The sequence below is a fragment of the Acanthaster planci genome, linkage group LG09, assembly GCF_054643075.1.
Source record: "Acanthaster planci isolate LZ-2023a linkage group LG09, COTS_SCS, whole genome shotgun sequence".
NCBI lineage: Eukaryota > Metazoa > Echinodermata > Asteroidea > Valvatida > Acanthasteridae > Acanthaster > Acanthaster planci.
In genome coordinates this window covers 14,398,085-14,417,262 of record NC_141785.1, presented here as the reverse complement: position 1 = coordinate 14,417,262, position 19,178 = coordinate 14,398,085, and the positions used below count along the sequence as shown (strand labels likewise).

The window sequence follows — 19,178 nt, the reverse complement described above, 5'->3', positions numbered from 1 at the left end:
TTTGTCTGTCCTGTCTGTCCTGTCTTTCTTTTTCCCTGTCTGTCTGTCCTGTCAGTCCTGTCAGTCCTGTCTGTCCTGTCTGTCCTGTCTGTCTTGTCTGTCCTGTCTGTCTTTCTTTCTCCCTGTCTGTCTGTCCTGTCTGTCCTGTCTCTCTTCCTGTCTGTCCTGTCCGTCTGTCCTGTCTGTCTTGTCTGTCCTGTCTGTCTGTCCTGTCAGTCCTGTCTGTCCTGTCAGTCCTGTCTGTCCTGTCCGTCTGTCCTGTCTGTCCTGTCCGTCTGTCCTGTCTGTCCTGTCCGTCTGTCCTGTCTGTCCTGTCTGTCTTGTCTGTCCTGTCTGTCCTGTCTTTCTTTTTCCCTGTCTGTCTGTCCTATCAGTCCTGTCTGTCCTGTCTGTCCTGTCTCTCTTGTCTGTCCTGTCCGTCTGTCCTGTCTCTCTTGTCTGTCCTGTCTGTCTTGTCTGTCCTGTCTGTCTTTCTTTCTCCCTGTCTGTCTGTCCTGTCTGTCCTGTCTCTCTTCCTGTCTGTCCTGTCCGTCTGTCCTGTCTGTCTTGTCTGTCCTGTCAGTCCTCTCTGTCCTGTCAGTCCTGTCTGTCCTGTCCGTCTGTCCTGTCTGTCCTGTTCGTCTGTCCTGTCTGTCTTGTCTGTCCTGTCTGTCCTGTCTTTTTTTTTTCCTGTCTGTCTGTCTGTCCTGTCAGTCCTGTCTGTCCTGTCAGTCCTGTCTGTCCTGTCTGTCCTGTCTGTCCTGTCTGTCTGTCCTGTTCGTCTGTCCTGTCTGTCCTGTCAGTCCTGTTTGTCCTGTCAGTCCTGTCTGTCCTGTTCGTCTGTCCTGTCTGTCCTGTTCGTCTGTCCTGTCTGTCCTGTCTGTCCTGTCTGTCTTGTCTGTCCTGTCTGTCCTGTCCGTCTGTCCTGTCTGTCCTTTCCGTCTGTCCTGTCTGTCCCTTCTGTCTCCCTGTCTGTCTGTCCTGTCTGTCCTGTCTCTCTTCCTGTCTGTCCTGTCCGTCTGTCCTGTCTGTCTTGTCTGTCCTGTTTGTCTGTCCTGTCTGTCCTGTCCGTCCTGTCTGTCTTGTCTGTCCTGTCTTTCTTTTTTCCTGTCTGTCTGTCCTGTCAGTCCTGTCAGTCCTGTCTGTCCTGTCCGTCTGTCCTGTCTGTCCTGTCCGTCTGTCCTGTTTGTCCTGTCTGTCCTATCTGTTTTGTCTGTCCTGTCTGTCTTTCTGTCTCCCTGTCTGTCCTGTCAGTCCTGTCTGTCTTGTCCGTCTGTTTTGTCTGTCCTGTCCGTCTGTCCTGTCTGTGCTGTCTGTCCTGTCTGTCCTGTCAGTCCTGTCAGTCCTGTCTGTCCTGTCCGTCTGTCCTGTCTGTCCTGTCCGTCTGTCCTGTCTGTCCTGTCTGTCCTGTCTGTCCTGTGTGTCTTGTCTGTCCTGTCTGTCCTGTCTTTCTTTTTCCCTGTCTGTCTGTCCTGTCAGTCCTGTCTGTCCTGTCTGTCCTGTCCGTCTGTCCTGTCTGTCTTGTCTGTCCTGTCTGTCTTGTCTGTCCTGTCTGTCTTTCTTTCTCCTTGTCTGTCTGTCCTGTCTGTCCTGTCTCTCTTCCTGTCTGTCCTGTCCGTCTGTCCTGTCTGTCTTGTCAGTCCTGTCTGTCCTGTCAGTCCTGTCTGTCCTGTCAGTACTGTCTGTCCTGTCCGTCCTGTCTGTCCTGTCTTTCCTGTCTGTCCGTCTGTCCTGTCTGTCTTGTCTGTCCTGTCTGTCTTGTCTGTCCTGTCTGTCTTTCTTTCTCCCTGTCTGTCTGTCCTGTCTGTCCTGTCTCTCTTCCTGTCTGTCCTGTCCGTCTGTCCTGTCTGTCTTGTCTGTCCTGTCTGTCTGTCCTGTCCGTCCTGTCTGTCTTGTCTGTCCTGTCAGTCCTGTCTGTCCTGTCTGTCCTGTCCGTCTGTCCTGTCTGTCTTGTCTGTCCTGTCTGTCTGTCCTGTCAGTCCTGTCTGTGTTGTCTGTCTGTCCTGTCAGTCCTGTCTGTCCTGTTCGTCTGTCCTGTCTGTCCTGTTCGTCTGTCCTGTCTGTCCTGTCTGTCTTGTCTGTCCTGTCTGTCCTGTCTTTCTTTTTCCCTGTCTGTCTGTCCTGTCAGTCCTGTCTGTCCTGTCTGTCCTGTCTGTCCTGTCCGTCTGTCCTGTCTGTCCTGTCCGTCTGTCCTGTCTGTCCCTGTCTGTCTTGTCTGTCCCTTCTGTCTCCCTGTCTGTCTGTCCTGTCTGTCCTGTCTCTCTTCCTGTCTGTCCTGTCCGTCTGTCCTGTCTGGTCTGTCCTGTTTGTCTGTCATGTCCGTCCTGTCTGTCTTGTCGTTCCTGTCTTTCTTTTTTCCTGTCTGTCTGTCCTGTCAGTCCTGTCAGTCCTGTCTGTCCTGTCCGTCTGTCCTGTCTGTCCTGTCCGTCTGTCCTGTTTGTCCTGTCTGTCCTGTCTGTTTTGTCTGTCCTGTCTGTCGTTCTGTCTCCCTGTCTGTCCTGTCAGTCCTGTCTGTCTTGTCCGTCTGTTTTGTCTGTCCTGTCCGTCTGTCCTGTCTGTGCTGTCTGTCCTGTCTGTCCTGTCAGTCCTGTCTGTCCTGTCCGTCTGTCCTGTCTGTCCTGTCCGTCTGTCCTGTCTGTCCTGTCTGTCCTGTCTGTCCTGTGTGTCTTGTCTGTCCTGTCTGTCCTGTCTTTCTTTTTCCTTGTCTGTCTGTCCTGTCAGTCCTGTCTGTCCTGTCTGTCCTGTCTGTCCTGTCCGTCTGTCCTGTCTGTCTTGTCTGTCCTGTCTGTCTTGTCTGTCCTGTCTGTCTTTCTTTCTCCCTGTCTGTCTGTCCTGTCTGTCCTGTCTCTCTTTCTGTCTGTCCTGTCCGTCTGTCCTGTCTGTCCTGTCTGTCTGTCCTGTCAGTCCTGTCTGTCCTGTCAGTCCTGTCTGTCCTGTCAGTCCTGTCTGTCCTGTCTGTCCTGTCTGTCCTGTCCTGTCCGTCTGTCCTGTCTGTCCTGTATGTCTTGTCTGTCCTGTCTGTCTTTCTTTTTCCCTGTCTGTCTGTCCTGTCTGTCCTGTCTCTCTTCCTGTCTGTCCTGTCCGTCTGTCCTGTCTGTATTGTCTGTCCTGTCTGTCTGTCCTGTCAGTCGTTCTGTCTCCCTGTCTGTCCTGTCAGTCCTGTCTGTCTTGTCCGTCTGTTTTGTCTGTCCTGTCCGTCTGTCCTGTCTGTGCTGTCTGTCCTGTCTGTCCTGTCTGTCCTGTCAGTCCTGTCTGTCCTGTCCGTCTGTCCTGTCTGTCCTGTCCGTCTGTCCTGTCTGTCCTGTGTGTCTTGTCTGTCCTGTCTGTCCTGTCTTTCTTTTTCCCTGTCTGTCTGTCCTGTCAGTCCTGTCTGTCCTGTCTGTCCTGTCTGTCCTGTCCGTCTGTCCTGTCTGTCTTGTCTGTCCTGTCTGTCTTGTCTGTCCTGTCTGTCTTTCTTTCTCCTTGTCTGTCTGTCCTGTCTGTCCTGTCTCTCTTCCTGTCTGTCCTGTCCGTCTGTCCTGTCTGTCTTGTCAGTCCTGTCTGTCCTGTCAGTCCTGTCTGTCCTGTCAGTCCTGTCTGTCCTGTCAGTCCTGTCTGTCCTGTCTGTCCTGTCTGTCCGTCTGTCCTGTCTGTCTTGTCTGTCCTGTCTGTCTTGTCTGTCCTGTCTGTCTTTCTTTCTCCCTGTCTGTCTGTCCTGTCTGTCCTGTCTCTCTTCCTGTCTGTCCTGTCCGTCTTTCCTGTCTGTCTTGTCTGTCCTGTCTGTCTGTCCTGTCCGTCCTGTCTGTCTTGTCTGTCCTGTCAGTCCTGTCTGTCCTGTCTGTCCTGTCCGTCTGTCCTGTCTGTCTTGTCTGTCCTGTCTGTCTGTCCTGTCAGTCCTGTCTGTGTTGTCTGTCTGTCCTGTCAGTCCTGTCTGTCCTGTTCGTCTGTCCTGTCTGTCCTGTTCGTCTGTCCTGTCTGTCCTGTCTGTCTTGTCTGTCCTGTCTGTCCTGTCTTTTTTTTTCCTGTCTGTCTGTCCTGTCAGTCCTGTCTGTCCTGTCTGTCCTGTCTGTCCTGTCCGTCTGTCCTGTCTGTCCTGTCCGTCTGTCCTGTCTGTCCTGTCCGTCTGTCCTGTCTGTCCCTTCTGTCTCCCTGTCTGTCTGTCCTGTCTGTCCTGTCTCTCTTCCTGTCTGTCCTGTCCGTCTGTCCTGTCTGTCTTGTCTGTCCTGTTTGTCTGTCCTGTCCGTCCTGTCTGTCCTGTCTGTCCTGTCTTTCTTTTTTCCTGTCTGTCTGTCCTGTCAGTCCTGTCAGTCCTGTCTGTCCTGTCCGTCTGTCCTGTCTGTCCTGTCCGTCTGTCCTGTTTGTCCTGTCTGTCCTGTCTGTTTTGTCTGTCCTGTCTGTCGTTCTGTCTCCCTGTCTGTCCTGTCAGTCCTGTCTGTCTTGTCCGTCTGTTTTGTCTGTCCTGTCCGTCTGTCCTGTCTGTGCTGTCTGTCCTGTCTGTCCTGTCAGTCCTGTCTGTCCTGTCCGTCTGTCCTGTCTGTCCTGTCCGTCTGTCCTGTCTGTCCTGTCTGTCCTGTCTGTCCTGTGTGTCTTGTCTGTCCTGTCTGTCCTGTCTTTCTTTTTCCTTGTCTGTCTGTCCTGTCAGTCCTGTCTGTCCTGTCTGTCCTGTCTGTCCTGTCCGTCTGTCCTGTCTGTCTTGTCTGTCCTGTCTGTCTTGTCTGTCCTGTCTGTCTTTCTTTCTCCTTGTCTGTCTGTCCTGTCTGTCCTGTCTCTCTTCCTGTCTGTCCTGTCCGTCTGTCCTGTCTGTCCTGTCAGTCCTGTCTGTCCTGTCAGTCCTGTCTGTCCTGTCAGTCCTGTCTGTCCTGTCAGTCCTGTCTGTCCTGTCTGTCCTGTCTGTCCGTCTGTCCTGTCTGTCTTGTCTGTCCTGTCTGTCTTGTCTGTCCTGTCTGTCTTTCTTTTTCCCTGTCTGTCTGTCCTGTCTGTCCTGTCTCTCTTCCTGTCTGTCCTGTCCGTCTGTCCTGTCTGTATTGTCTGTCCTGTCTGTCTGTCCTGTCAGTCCTGTCAGTCCTGTCTGTCCTGTCAGTCCTGTCTGTCCTGTCCGTCTGTCCTGTCTGTCCTGTCTGTCCTGTCCGTCTGTCCTGTCTGTCCTGTCTGTCTTGTCTGTCCTGTCTGTCCTGTCTTTCTTTTTCCCTGTCTGTCTGTCCTGTCAGTCCTGTCTGTCCTGTCTGTCCTGTCTGTCCTGTCCGTCTGTCCTGTCTGTCTTGTCTGTCCTGTCTGTCTTGTCTGTCCTGTGTGTCTTTCTTTCTCCCTGTCTGTCTGTCCTGTCTCTCTTCCTGTCTGTCCTGTCTGTCTTGTCTGTCCTGTCTGTCTTGTCTGTCCTGTCTGTCTGTCTGTCCTGTCAGTCCTGTCTGTCCTGTCAGTCCTGTCTGTCCTGTCAGTCCTGTCTGTCCTGTCCGTCTGTCCTGTCTGTCTTGTCTGTCCTTTCTGTCCTGTCCGTCTGTCCTGTCTGTCTTGTCTGTCCTGTCTGTCTTGTCTGTCCTGTCTGTCTTTCTTTCTCCCTGTCTGTCTGTCCTGTCTCTCTTCCTGTCTGTCCTGTCTGTCTTGTCTGTCCTGTCTGTCTTGTCTGTCCTGTCTGTCTGTCCTGTCAGTCCTGTCTGTCCTGTCAGTCCTGTCTGTCCTGTCAGTCCTGTCTGTCCTGTCCGTCTGTCCTGTCTGTCTTGTCTGTCCTGTCTGTCCTGTCCGTCTGTCCTGTCTGTCTTGTCTGTCCTGTCTGTCTTGTCTGTCCTGTCTGTCTTTCTTTCTCCCTGTCTGTCTGTCCTGTCTGTCCTGTCTCTCTTCCTGTCTGTCCTGTCCGTCTGTCCTGTCTGTCTTGTCTGTCCTGTCTGTCTCTTTTGTCAGTCCTGTCTTTCCTGTCAGTCCTGTCTGTCCTGTCCGTCTGTCCTGTCTGTCCTGTTCGTCTGTCCTGTCTGTCTTGTCTGTCCTGTCTGTCCTGTCTTTTTTTTTCCTGTCTGTCTGTCCTGTCAGTCCTGTCTGTCCTGTCAGTCCTGTCTGTCCTGTCTGTCCTGTCTGTCCTGTCTGTCTTGTCTGTCCTGTCTGTCCTGTCTGTCCTGTCTGTCCTGTCCGTCTGTCCTGTCTGTCTTGTCTGTCCTGTTTGTCTTTCTTTCTCCCTGTCTGTCTGTCCTGTCTGTCCTGTCTCTCTTCCTGTCTGTCCTGTCCGTCTGTCCTGTCTGTCTTGTCTGTCCTGTCTGTCTGTCCTGTCAGTCCTGTCTGTCCTGTCAGTCCTGTGTGTCCTGTCAGTCCTGTCTGTCCTGTCCGTCTGTCCTGTCTATCCTGTTCGTCTGTCCTTTCTGTCCTGTCTGTCTTGTCTGTCCTGTCTGTCCTGTCTTTTTTTTCCCTGTCTGTCTGTCCTGTCAGTCCTGTCTGTCCTGTCAGTCCTGTCTGTCCTGTCTGTCTTGTCTGTCCTGTCTGTCCTGTCTTTCTTTTTTCCTGTCTGTCTGTCCTGTCAGTCCTGTCTGTCCTGTCTGTCCTGTCCGTCTGTCCTGTCCGTCTGTCCTGTCCGTCTGTCCTGTCTGTCCTGTCTGTCTTGTCTGTCCTGTCTGTCTTTCTGTCTCCCTGTCTGTCTGTCCTGTCTTTCCTGTCTCTCTTCCTGTCTGTCCTCTCCGTCTGTCCTGTCTGTCTTGTCTGTCCTGTCCGTCCTGTCTGTCTTGTCTTTCCTGTCTGTCCTGTCAGTCCTGTCTGTCCTGTCCGTCTGTCCTGTCTGTCCTGTCTGTCCTGTCCGTCTGTCCTGTCTGTCCTGTCTGTCCTGTCTCTCTTCCTGTCTGTCCTGTCCATCTGTCCTGTCTGTCTTGTCTTTCCTGTCCGTCTGTTCTGTCAGTCCTGCCTGTTCTGTCAGTCCTGTCTGTCCTGTCAGTCCTGTCTGTCCTGTCAGTCCTGTCAGTCCTGTCTGTTCCTTCCGTCTGTCCTGTCTGTCCTGTCCGTCTGTCCTGTCTGTCCTGTCTGTCCTGTGTGTCTTGTCTGTCCTGTCTGTCCTGTCTTTCTTTTTCCCTGTCTGTCTGTCCTGTCAGTCCTGTCTGTCCTGTCTGTCCTGTCCGTCTGTCCTGTCTGTCTTGTCTGTCCTGTCTGTCTTGTCTGTCCTGTTTGTCTTTCTTTCTCCCTGTCTGTCTGTCCTGTCTCTCTTCCTGTCTGTCCTGTCCGTCTGTCCTGTCTGTCTTGTCTGTCCTGTCTGTCTCTCCTGTCAGTCCTGTCTGTCCTGTCAGTCTTGTCTGTCCTGTCCGTCTGTCCTGTCTGTCCTGTTCGTCTGTCCTGTCTGTCTTGTCTGTCCTGTCTGTCCTGTCTTTTTTTTTTCCTGTCTGTCTGTCCTGTCAGTCCTGTCTGTCCTGTCAGTCCTGTCTGTCCTGTCTGTCCTGTCTGTCTTGTCTGTCCTGTCCGTCCAGTCTTTCTTTTTCCCTGTCTGTCTGTCCTGTCAGTCCTGTCTGTCCTGTCTGTCCTGTCCGTCTGTCCTGTCTGTCTTGTCTGTCCTGTTTGTCTTTCTTTCTCCCTGTCTGTCTGTCCTGTCTGTCCTGTCTCTCTTCCTGTCTGTCCTGTCTGTCTGTCCTGTCAGTCCTGTCTGTCCTGTCAGTCCTGTCTGTCCTGTCAGTCCTGTCTGTCCTGTCTGTCTGTCCTGTCTGTCCTGTTCGTCTGTCCTGTCTGTCCTGTCTGTCCTGTCTGTCTTGTCTGTCCTGTCTGTCCTGTCTTTTTTTTTCCTGTCTGTCTGTCCTGTCAGTCCTGTCTGTCCTGTCTGTCCTGTCCGTCTGTCCTGTCTGTCCCTTCTGTCTTTCTGTCTCCCTGTCTGTCTGTCCTGTCTGTCCTGTCTCTCTTCCTGTCTGTCCTGTCTGTCCTGTCCGTCTGTCCTGTCTGTCCTGTCCGTCCTGTCTGTCTTGTCTGTCCTGTCTTTCTTTTTTCCTGTCTGTCTGTCCTGTCAGTCCTGTCTGTCCTGTCCGTCTGTCCTGTCTGTCCTGTCCGTCTGTCCTGTTTGTCCTGTCTGTCCTGTCTGTTTTGTCTGTCCTGTCTGTCTTTCTGTCTCCCTGTCTGTCCTGTCAGTCCTGTCTGTCTTGTCCGTCTGTTTTGTCTGTCCTGTCCGTCTGTCCTGTCTGTGCTGTCTGTTTTGTCTGTCCTGTCTGTCTTTCTGTCTCCCTGTCTGTCCTGTCTGTCCTGTCTCTCTTCCTGTCTGTCCTGTCCGTGTGTCCTGTCTGTCCTGTCTGTCCTGTCTGTCCTGTCCGTCTGTCCTGTTTGTCTTGTCTGTCCTGTCTGTCCTGTCCATCTGTCCTGTCTGTCTTGTCTATCCTGTCTGTCCTGTCTGTCTTTTTTCCTGTCTGTCTGTCCTGTCTGTCCTGTCTTTCTTTGTTTTTTCCTGTCTGTCTGTCCTGTCTGTCTCTCTTACTGTCTGTCCCGTCTGTCCTGTCTTTCTTCCTGTCTGTCCTGTCCGTCTGTCCTGTCTGTCTTGTCTGTCCTGTCTGTCCTGTCTTTTTTTTTCTGTCTGTCTGTCCTGTCAGTCCTGTCTGTCCTGTCAGTCCTGTCTGTCCTGTCTGTCCTGTCCGTCTGTCCTGTCTGTCCTGTCTGTCCTGTCTTTCTTCCTGTCTGTCCTGTCTGTCTTTCTTTTTTCCTGTCTGTCCTGTCTGTCTCTCTTCCTGTCTGTCCTGTCTTTCTTCCTGTCTGTCCTGTCTGTCTTTTTTCCTGTCTGTCTGTCCTCTCTGTCCTCTCTGTCTTTGTTTTTTCCTGTCTGTCTGTCCTGTCTGTCTCTCTTCCTGTCTGTCCTGTCCGTCTGTCCTGTCCGTCTGTCCTGTCTGTCCTGTTTGTCTTGTCTGTCCTGTCTGTCCTGTCTTTCTTTTTTCCTGTCTATGTGTCCTGTCTTTCTTTTTTCCTGTCTGTCTGTCCTGTCAGTCCTGTCTGTCCTGTCAGTACTGTCTGTCCTGTCCGTCTGTCCTGTCCGTCTGTCCTGTCTGTCCTGTCTGTCCTGTCTGTCCTGTCTGTCTTGTCTGTCCTGTCTGTCTTTCTGTCTCCCTGTCTGTCCTGTCTGTCCTGTCTCTCTTCCTGTCTGTCCTGTCCGTCTGTCCTGTCTGTCCTGTCCGTCTGTCCTGTCTGTCCTGTTTGTCCTGTCTGTCTTGTCTGTCCTGTCTGTCCTGTCTGTCCTGTCCGTCTGTCCTGTCTGTCCCGTCTGTCTTTCTTTTTTCCTGTCCGTCTGTCCTGTCTGTCTCTCTTCCTGTCTGTCCTGTCTTTCTTCCTGTCTGTGCTGTCCGTCTGTCCTGTCTGCCTTGTCTGTCATGTCTGTCTTTCTTTTTTCCTGTCGGTCTGTCCTTTCTTTCTCTCTTCCTGTCTGTCCTGTCTTTCTTCCTGTCTGTCCTGTTCGTCTGTCCTGTCTGTCCTGGCTGTCCTGTCTGTCCTGTCTGTCCTGTCTCTCTTCCTGTCTGTCCTGTCTGTCTGTCCTGTCAGTCCTGTCTGTCCTGTCAGTCCTGTCTGTCCTGTCAGTCCTGTCTGTCCTGTCTGTCTTCCTGTCTGTCCTGTTCGTCTGTCCTTTCTGTCCTGTCTGTCTTGTCTGTCTTGTCTGTCCTGTCTGTCCTGTCTTTTTTTTTCCTGTCTGTCTGTCCTGTCAGTCCTGTCTGTCCTGTCTGTCCTGTCCGACTGTCCTGTCTGTCCCTTCTGTCTTTCTGTCTCCCTGTCTGTCTGTCCTGTCTGTCCTGTCTCTCTTCCTGTCTGTCCTGTCTGTCTTGTCTGTCCTGTTTGTCTGTCCTGTCCGTCCTGTCTGTCTTGTCTGTCCTGTCTTTCTTTTTTCCTGTCTGTCTGTCCTGTCAGTCCTGTCTGTCCTGTCCGTCTGTCCTGTCTGTCCTGTCCGTCTGTCCTGTTTGTCCTGTCTGTCCTGTCTGTTTTGTCTGTCCTGTCTGTCTTTCTGTCTCCCTGTCTGTCCTGTCAGTCCTGTCTGTCTTGTCCGTCTGTTTTGTCTGTCCTGTCCGTCTGTCCTGTCTGTGCTGTCTGTTTTGTCTGTCCTGTCTGTCTTTCTGTCTCCCTGTCTGTCCTGTCTCTCCTGTCTCTCTTCCTGTCTGTCCTGTCCGTGTGTCCTGTCTGTCCTGTCTGTCCTGTCTGTCCTGTCCGTCTGTCCTGTTTGTCTTGTCTGTGCTGTCTGTCCTGTCTGTCCTGTCTGTCTTGTCTATCCTGTCTGTCCTGTCTGTCTTTTTTCCTGTCTGTCTGTCCTGTCTGTCCTGTCTTTCTTTGTTTTTTCCTGTCTGTCTGTCCTGTCTGTCTCTCTTACTGTCTGTCCCGTCTGTCCTGTCTTTCTTCCTGTCTGTCCTGTCCGTCTGTCCTGTCTGTCTTGTCTGTTCTGTCTGTCCTGTCTTTTTTTTTCTGTCTGTCTGTCCTGTCAGTCCTGTCTGTCCTGTCAGTCCTGTCTGTCCTGTCTGTCCTGTCTGTCCTGTCCGTCTGTCCTGTCTGTCCTGTCTGTCCTGTCTTTCTTCCTGTCTGTCCTGTCTGTCTTTCTTTTTTCCTGTCTGTCCTGTCTGTCTCTCTTCCTGTCTGTCCTGTCTTTCTTCCTGTCTGTCCTGTCTGTCTTTTTTCCTGTCTGTCTGTCCTCTCTGTCCTCTCTGTCTTTGTTTTTTCCTGTCTGTCTGTCCTGTCTGTCTCTCTTCCTGTCTGTCCTGTCTGTCCTGTCCGTCTGTCCTGTCTGTCCTGTTTGTCTTGTCTGTCCTGTCTGTCCTGTCTTTCTTTTTTCCTGTCTATGTGTCCTGTCTTTCTTTTTTCCTGTCTGTCAGTCCTGTATGTCCTGTCAGTCCTGTCTGTCCTGTCCGTCTGTCCTGTCCGTCTGTCCTGTCTGTCCTGTCTGTCTGTCCTGTCTGTCCTGTCTGTCTTGTCTGTCCTGTCTGTCTTTCTGTCTCCCTGTCTGTCCTGTCTGTCCTGTCTCTCTTCCTGTCTGTCCTGTCCGTCTGTCCTGTCTGTCCTGTCCGTCTGTCCTGTCTGTCCTGTTTGTCCTGTCTGTCTTGTCTGTCCTGTCTGTCCTGTCTGTCCTGTCCGTCTGTCCTGTCTGTCCCGTCTGTCTTTCTTTTTTCCTGTCCGTCTGTCCTGTCTGTCTCTCTTCCTGTCTGTCCTGTCTTTCTTCCTGTCTGTGCTGTCCGTCTGTCCTGTCTGCCTTGTCTGTCATGTCTGTCTTTCTTTTTTCCTGTCGGTCTGTCCTTTCTTTCTCTCTTCCTGTCTGTCCTGTCTTTCTTCCTGTCTGTCCTGTTCGTCTGTCCTGTCTGTCCTGGCTGTCCTGTCTGTCTTGTCTGTCCCATCTGTCTTTCTTTTTTCCTGTCTGTCTGTCCTGTCTGTCTCTCTTCCTGTCTGTCCTGTCTTTCTTCCTGTCTGTCCTGTCTGTCCTGTCTTTCTTCCTGTCTGTCCTGTCGGTCTGTCCTTTCTGTCCTGTCTGTCTTGTCTGTCCTGTCTGTCTTTCTTTCTTCCTGTCTGTCTGTCCTGTCTGTCTCTCTTCCTGTCTGTCCTGTCTGTCCTGTCTGCCCTGTCTTTCTTCCTGTCTGTCCTGTCCGTCTGTCCTGTCTGTCTTGTCTGTCCTGTCTGTTCTTTGTCTGTCTGTCTGTCTTGTCTGTCTGTCTTCCTGTCTGTCGTGTCTTTCTGTCTGTCTTCCTGTCTTTCGTCCCGTCTGTCATCCTGTCTGTCGTCCTTTCTGTCGTCTTTTCTTTCGCCCTTTCGTCTTTTTGTTTGTCCTTTCTTTTGTCTTTTCTTCCGTCCTTTCTTTCGTCCTTTCTTTCTTTCCTCTGTCTGGTTTTTTTTTTATTTTTTCTGTCTGGTGTTTTCCATTGTTTGTTTTTGTTTTTCGTCATGTTGGTCTTTGTTGCTTGTCGTTTGCCTTGTTTCATGTTTGTTTTTGTATTTGTGTTTTTGTGTTTAATGTCTTGTTCCTTTGTAGTTTCTTTGTCTTAGTTGTTTGATACCTGTCACCTGTGTTATTGTTTGTTTGTTTTGTCTGAATTGTTTTGTGTATGTCTGCTTTTTGTTTGTATTTTTTTGTCTGGTGTTTTGGAGTGTTTGTTTTTGTTTTCCTTCATGTTGGTCTTTGTTGCTTGGTTGTCTGCCTTGTTGTTTCATGTTTGTTTTGGATCTGTTTGTGTTTTTGTGTTTAATGTCTTGTTCGGTTGTATTTTCTTTATTTGTCTTACTTTGTTACCTGTCACCTGTGTTATTGTTTGTTTGTTTTGTCTAAATTGTTTTGTGTATGTCTGTTTTGTGTTTGTATATTTTCTGTCCGGTGTTTTGGGGTGTTTGTTAGACCAGTGTCTGTGTGCTGGGTGATGTTGGGTGATGCAGAATAGCAATTTCTTTAGTACCCCGGGGAAGTGGTCGTCCCTGCCCTTGTGAGACCAATGTCTGTGTCCTGGGTAATGTTGGGTGATGCAGAATAGGTAGGGTAGCAGGGTAGCAATTTCTTTAGTACCCCAGGGAAGTGGTCGTCCCTGCCCTTGTGAGACTAATGTCTGTGTGCTGGGTGATGTTGGGTGATGCAGAATGAGTTAGGTCTTTTACTTTCTGCAGTCTAGTTTCTCTCCTACTTTCTCATGGTTGTCTTGTTAGTTTTTCTGTTGATTTTATCCCTGTAGTCTGTCAGGCTCTTGGTCTCTTCTCTTTATCGAGCCCCTTACTTTGCCATTTCCTTTTCCACTTCCTTTTGCCATCCCTTTCCCTAACCTTGCTAACCCTAACATCGCTAACCTAATCCTCCCAAAGTGGTCATTCATTTATCTTACCATTTTCAAGAGTCTCGTATAGCTCTGTCCCCTTCCTAGCATGTGTACAAATAATGAAATTGAAAGCAATGGTTATTTTTCTGCTTGATATTGCCCAAATTTGCAATCCCTCCCAGCGCAAAAGTTTGATGCTCTTGATAATGGTAAAAAAATTGATGACTCTTTTACCCAGCCCCACTTACGACTTCAGTAGGCACAGGACATGTTTTCAGTGTTGATTCCATGGTGAAATGATGCTGAAATGACATCACAGTGTCATTTTGTCATTTAAACAATATTGGGACAATGTCCTGTGCCCGCTGGGCCAACCCCTCTTACTTGAAACCCTCCTAATCCTAACATACCTAACCTAATCCTCCCTAAGGGCCCTTCTATTTTTCTCACCATTTCCCTGAGTGTATATGGCTTCCATCCCCTCCTGCAGCGCATACAGTGTGAACAGATAAAAATTTACTTTGCACCAAATACTTTCCAAATTTTTGAAACTTCAAAGGATCGATATGGACATACATGTAGGTGCAGTGCGCAACCCCTTTAAAAAAAGATATTTTTGTTCCACAAATTGGTGAGATACTGTATATGAACGACTGCTTACCCAGTGGGCACAGGACATTTTTCCAATGTTGATTCAAAACTGAAATGGTTCTGGAATGACGTCACAGTGTCATTTCAGTACTGAAACAATGTTGGAACAACGTCGTGTACCTTCTTCTCTAGTCTGTCTCTTACGTCTTTTTTCCCCTTCTTTTCTTCTTTTCTTTCCCTCAACTCCTTACCCTGCTTATCCCAACACACTTATCAGAAGGGGCCATTCATTTTCCTTCCTTGGTTTAATTTCTTTATGTGTAAAGCGTCCCTCTCCTATCACTGCACGTACAGCTTGAAAAAGACAAGAAGTTACTCAGATACTTTCAAATCTTTGGAATGTGTGCCTGTACCTAGCCCCCAATCAAAGTAAAAGGTGTTTGCAATTTTGATTATGGAGAGGAAAAGGATGACTCCTCACCCATACCCCACTACCTCACCTGTGGGCACAGGACATTTTTTCAAAGTTGGACCAATGCTGAAATGATCCTGAAATGACGTCACAGTGTCATTTTGGCATTGAAACAATGTTGGAACAGTGTTGCATGCCTTCTTAACCAAAGCCCTTCTAACATGTTCTCCTCTTTGCCTCCTCGTAGGGAAACTCTTGCTTATGTCATGTCCTCTTGTCCATCTTTCATGTCTGGCTTTTTCTTGGTCATATTTCCTGTTTCATGGAGTATTTTGTGTCTGGATTTGGTCTGGTTTGATAGCATAATGTACGTTGCTGTGTGACACGATTACGCAAAATGAGTCATTTGTCATGATTGTTTTTTAGATATGCCCAAAATGAATAATCTAACACTAAGTGTCCATCTTTCCAAATGCTCAACCTTGATTTACATACTTGTAAATCACCAATTTCAATAGGATTTAAATCAAATGTAGTTTGATTGATTTCAGCGACATAGAATTTGAAAATGGTAAAGTTACTGGTATGTGTTGCTGTTTCAACTGATTTATAATTTTGTTCTCTTTGTCAAGGGACAGAAATACACAACTCTTTATTATTAATGCACAAGACAGACAATACATGTACATGTAAGATATACACAAGGCCAGCAGCAGATGCCGGGAGATGAAAAGTTGACTTAATAACTGACCTAAGAGCCTCGATTTCCTATGCTACTGACCATACAAAAACACATTTAAAATAAATATATCTAAATGTACATGTTAAAAAAGGTTTAATCATTCCAGTACATAAAGAAATAAAACAAATAATAAAATGAAGTAGCAGAAATAAAATGAATAAAGTAAAACCATCAAGACTAATGAAATTAGATAAAAATGAAACAGGATGAAATAATTATTTATAGGCTAAGATCAGAATAGAAAAAAGTGGAGAATTCTGAAGGAAGAATTAAGAAAAGAATTAGGTGGGTTATAAAAGGCATTAAGGCTGCAATAAAGCTTTTTGGAATCAATCGATATTATGATATAGGACTCTGCCGAGTCCTTAAATTTAAATATGAGTGCAAGTGTGTATGTAACAAGCAATTTAGGTTGACAGCTTTTTTGTTAAATTTCTGACACTTGCATTGCCTTGATTTTGTCTTTGGATTAAGTGTAGGAATTAAATGATTTTCACTCGTGATTTCATGTCACTTCGAAGTGTTTAATTCGGAAAGTAAAAAGCCTTGGTTAAATCAACTTTTTTCTCCATTTTATGTTCCTGAGAAATGTCAGTCGTTATATGCAGTGAACCAAAACCAGTATGAAATATTCTTTGAATTAATAATCTATTTATCACTAGGAGCTTGATCTTCAGCAAACCCAATACATGTTGCAGGTCATTAAAACTTGGGTTTTGTTAAATATATGTACATGTATAGACCTGTTGAGGGTAAATAACCATAAGCATGCTTTATTAGTTGTTTATCTCGGGTTAACTTCTCTAGACCAAATTTTACTGATGAGACAGCTTCGTATAAAGAGAGCCTTGTTAAATACCAAATCCTGTGTTAGTAGAAAATCATTTTCTATTAATTAAAGCAGCGCCAAGAAAACGTACCTCATTAACAGAATTTAGACCATAACTATGAACGTGGTATTTTACCCTGGGCTGTAACTAGGCTACAGGTACTAAAAGCTATTAAAGTACTAGCTTAAATGGTAAATGTATGTGGGCTTAGTCATCGTGAAAAGCTTAAGATCATGGCTATTAATACGAGCATTTGGAAAGGGTCAACAGATTTTGTGCATTGTGGTGGCCAATGCGTTGCAAACTGGGCGGCACACTATTGTGAATCACCCCTATTGCTTGTGTGTGATTCCAATTACATAACTGAATTTAATCTTCTCAATTGAAATCAAATGTATTGAATTTGGTAACAAATGAAAGAAAAGCTTAAGGTCATGCACACATACAGCTAAATTGGCTTACTTTGTAATCGATAATCAGGCCAACTTACTTGTAAATGGAAAAAAAATCACCAAAAGTATATCCTGATCTTCACCAGGTCATAGTAACTACAGCTTTTAAATTGAAGTTGACGCTGCATAGTTTTCAAATGTATAAAAAAGTCAATAAATTGAGCAGTGTCAACAAGGAACTCATTTTGATTGATCGTGTCACACGTTTCTTATTTTTTTGTTTTTGTCAGATTCATATTAGATCGGCATGGAGAGAATCCTAATTTTAACAGCTTTGCTGCATTTACTGTGTGAAAATCGGCCTTGTCTGAATCCCCTTCACCATGGAGCAAGAGAGCAACATAGCATCAATTGATGTCAGTGTCTCCAGAAAGCAGAATGACACATTGTGGCTGGTGTACCATTCACCTGGGGGACATTATACGCTGCCCCTACAGCATCTGTGATGAAGAGCATCCCAAGAACTCCATAACCTGATCCTCACATCGAGGGACAAAGGATACAAGATTAGCCAAGTTGACTAAACATCCTAGACCCACAACCAGACCAGAGGGTCTCCTATACCCAAGGTCAGATTAGGGCCACTAGTTCTATCACCCTGCCCTATGGGTGCACTGAACCAATTCAAGCTCCATCGAAAATAGTGTAAAATCAACCAAAATTGGAGCCCCATGGCAGGCAACTGAAGTCCCTGAGGCCTCTCAAACAAAAAACAATGTGTTGCTTGGTCCTTCAGATTTCATTTGATTTTCAATTTTTAGTAGATTAACCAATGAATTTTTTAATTATCCGCCCAAAACAAACCCCCCCCCAAAACGTGAATGTTGCCAAGCCCTCCCAACGGCCATTTTTCAAATGACATCCCTCACCTTCCTGGGGCTCTTCTGACTAATTTTCAATCCCATTTTTGTCTGCTTTGCCCCCAGATGGGTGCCCCTGAATCTACAGAGATGATCCTGGACCATACTGACACAATTTCACCACTTCTTGGCCCAAACAGACCCCTCTTTTCGAAACAATCTCTGGGGGTACTTTTTGTGCTGCTCGGCCTGGCGGAGAATTTTCCTTGAATTGGGACACTGCACCCCTATATAGCCTATGGGTCACCTTTACCCTTGGCAACCTACCTACCTCACCAGCATTGCCACCCAATCTGCACTTTGCCTGCAGAGTGACATCCTTCAAGCCTCCACACTGCATCACAGTCAGGATCAAGCAAAAGTCCTCCAGAGCTACCACAGGCTGTGCTGCCCAAAACATAATCAGGTTCTCTCCAGAACCTCACAAATTCACAAAAGAGATATGTATCTGCAGCGCTGTTACTGCAAACATTAGATATTGCCTGGCCCTGACCGTAATTAACAATTCAAATCCCCTAAGAGTGGGCCTGAAGCTTAAATTTCTCATATGTGGTCAGCAGATTGTTTATGTGGAAATCATTCCCATAAATCTTTTTTTTTTGCATTTGATATCTTATACTCCTTTCTTTATATATATATATTGATTGTGTGGGAAACATGTCATTTGTTGCAGTGTGCAAACTACAGAACGCACTCAACTCATTGCTTTTGCCCGAGTGTTGGTCACTTTGTAAAACAAAGATACAGGTTGACTTGAAGAGTTAATTAATGACATTTCACAGAAGCATTCTATCCTAAATTTTCCGCGATGAATTTACACAGAAATATGAAAGGTTAAAGTTCCAGCAAATTTGATGTGTAAGCATTGGGAACAACATACCTTGAGGGCCACTTTCACTTTTAATAAGATCACACAAATTACATCCCCCAAATATCCTTAATTTCAAGATAATTGGAGCATGGAAGGAAAGCAAAACAGCACAACTCGACCTGTATTGATCCATTTTCCTCAATGGTTTGAGCAAATCTAGACAAACAATGGACAGTCGGTGTCTGACAATGAACGCCATGAAAATTATTTTTATCAGTGATGTTATGGGTATTGCTAAATCTAACAGGGAATTTCTCCAAATCAAAGAAAGTGGTAGGAATCATCACAGAATCATCTATGAAGGTGAAGAAACCATTTCCTGCTCCTGGGAGACATGATCTCAAAGTAACGATGGGTACAAAGTAGTTGCAGTGATCGTTCAGTGAAATTTAAGGTGGCAGTTTCAAGTTCGCAAGCATAACAGTTTGGTTTAATGTGAAAGTTAGTAGTTGGTGTAAGTTCTTCAATTCTTTATTTTTCTGTAGAAACGATACAGTTGACATCAGCCGACATCATCAGATGAACGTACTGCATCACCTGAGTTGTGATGTAGATGAAGGAAATGAAGACTCAAGATTCCTAATGTAAGCCTATTCCTGGCAGTCTCTAGTGTTTGGTCAAGCACTTAAAAGGTACGTGTACGTTTACCTACATTCTGAAAACAGATTGAGTATGCACATGTCTTTTGTCGTATATGGATTGCTAGGATTTGGGAATCATGACTCCCTCCCTACGGTAAGAATAAATGATAGAGATCTGAGAACTATTAATGACAACAGCACTCATAATTATACATGGGGCCTACTTTACAATTTACCTGGTCAAGAACTTACTTAATGCTGGCGATAGAGAAGTATCCACATTGATCAATTCAGTGACTAGAATGAGAAGCCATTACCAGAAGCATCAAAAGCAAATAATCATCGACATCCATAGATCTGCAGCCCCACATCAGGTTGTAGAATATTAAATTACAAACAGTCAGTAAAACTTAGTTTTGTATTTACAATAAATGGTTTAAGACATTAAAAATACGTGAAATTTTGAGCAGCTTATGCATGCAAAATGATATACACGTTAAAAAAATGGAAATTATTTTTAAAAAATGCAGGGAAAAGGGCATATTATATGATTTATTTAGTAAATAAAAAAATATATATTAGAATGAAAATAAGAGTGGAAACAAAAAAAAAGAATATATTAATGTCTAAATGAATCTGTTCATGGATGTGAGTGGTTGCATTTAATAACTCTTCAACCAACAGAGTGTTGGGACTTGCCTAAGTTTTAAAACCTTGCCCGAGTGTGGAACAAGTCAAATTTACTTTGCCTTGCCTCAAAAACCCAATAATTTCAATTCAATTGTTGAAAATGGGAATTGAACCATTTCATCCGTAGGGGATTTTAGGTTTAGATGCACTAACAAAAGTAAAAGGGAATTTGGAAATGATCATTCCTTTAAGTCCCACTGAGCCTAGCAGACAGGGAAAACATTCCACTTGGGCATGTTACGGTCACAAAACAATTTACACATGTACCTAAATGTACTTTTCCATTTATGAGACCTCGAAGGCCACAAGGTAAAAATGAAATGGAATGGAGAGTTCACTGGTGGGTCACATTCAAATTGGAGTTTCCACATTTGTACATGATCAGTTGTCCGTCTGACGCAGCATGTTTATCCTGTTAATATTCATTTTGAAATAGTTTTCATGGAAAGTAAGCAATGAGCTGTAAAATGTAATAATGTGTGTGATCTCTGTTCACTTTGAA

The 19,178-nt window shown here is 46.6% G+C and overlaps 1 protein-coding gene across 2 annotated transcripts in view; it reads left to right on the top strand.

The window, feature by feature from the left end:
- Window positions 1–17,559, top strand: part of LOC147798180 (uncharacterized) — a 39,265-nt gene extending 21,706 nt beyond the window's left edge. For both annotated transcript variants that reach the window (XM_087141162.1, XM_087141163.1), the window contains 2 exons: window positions 15,905–16,243; window positions 16,601–17,559. In XM_087141162.1, the coding sequence (XP_086997288.1) occupies window positions 15,905–15,968 (64 nt within the window). In that variant the 3' untranslated portion in view covers window positions 15,969–16,243; window positions 16,601–17,559. The remainder of the gene's footprint in view (window positions 1–15,904; window positions 16,244–16,600) is intronic.
- Window positions 17,560–19,178: the final 1,619 nt, after the last annotated feature.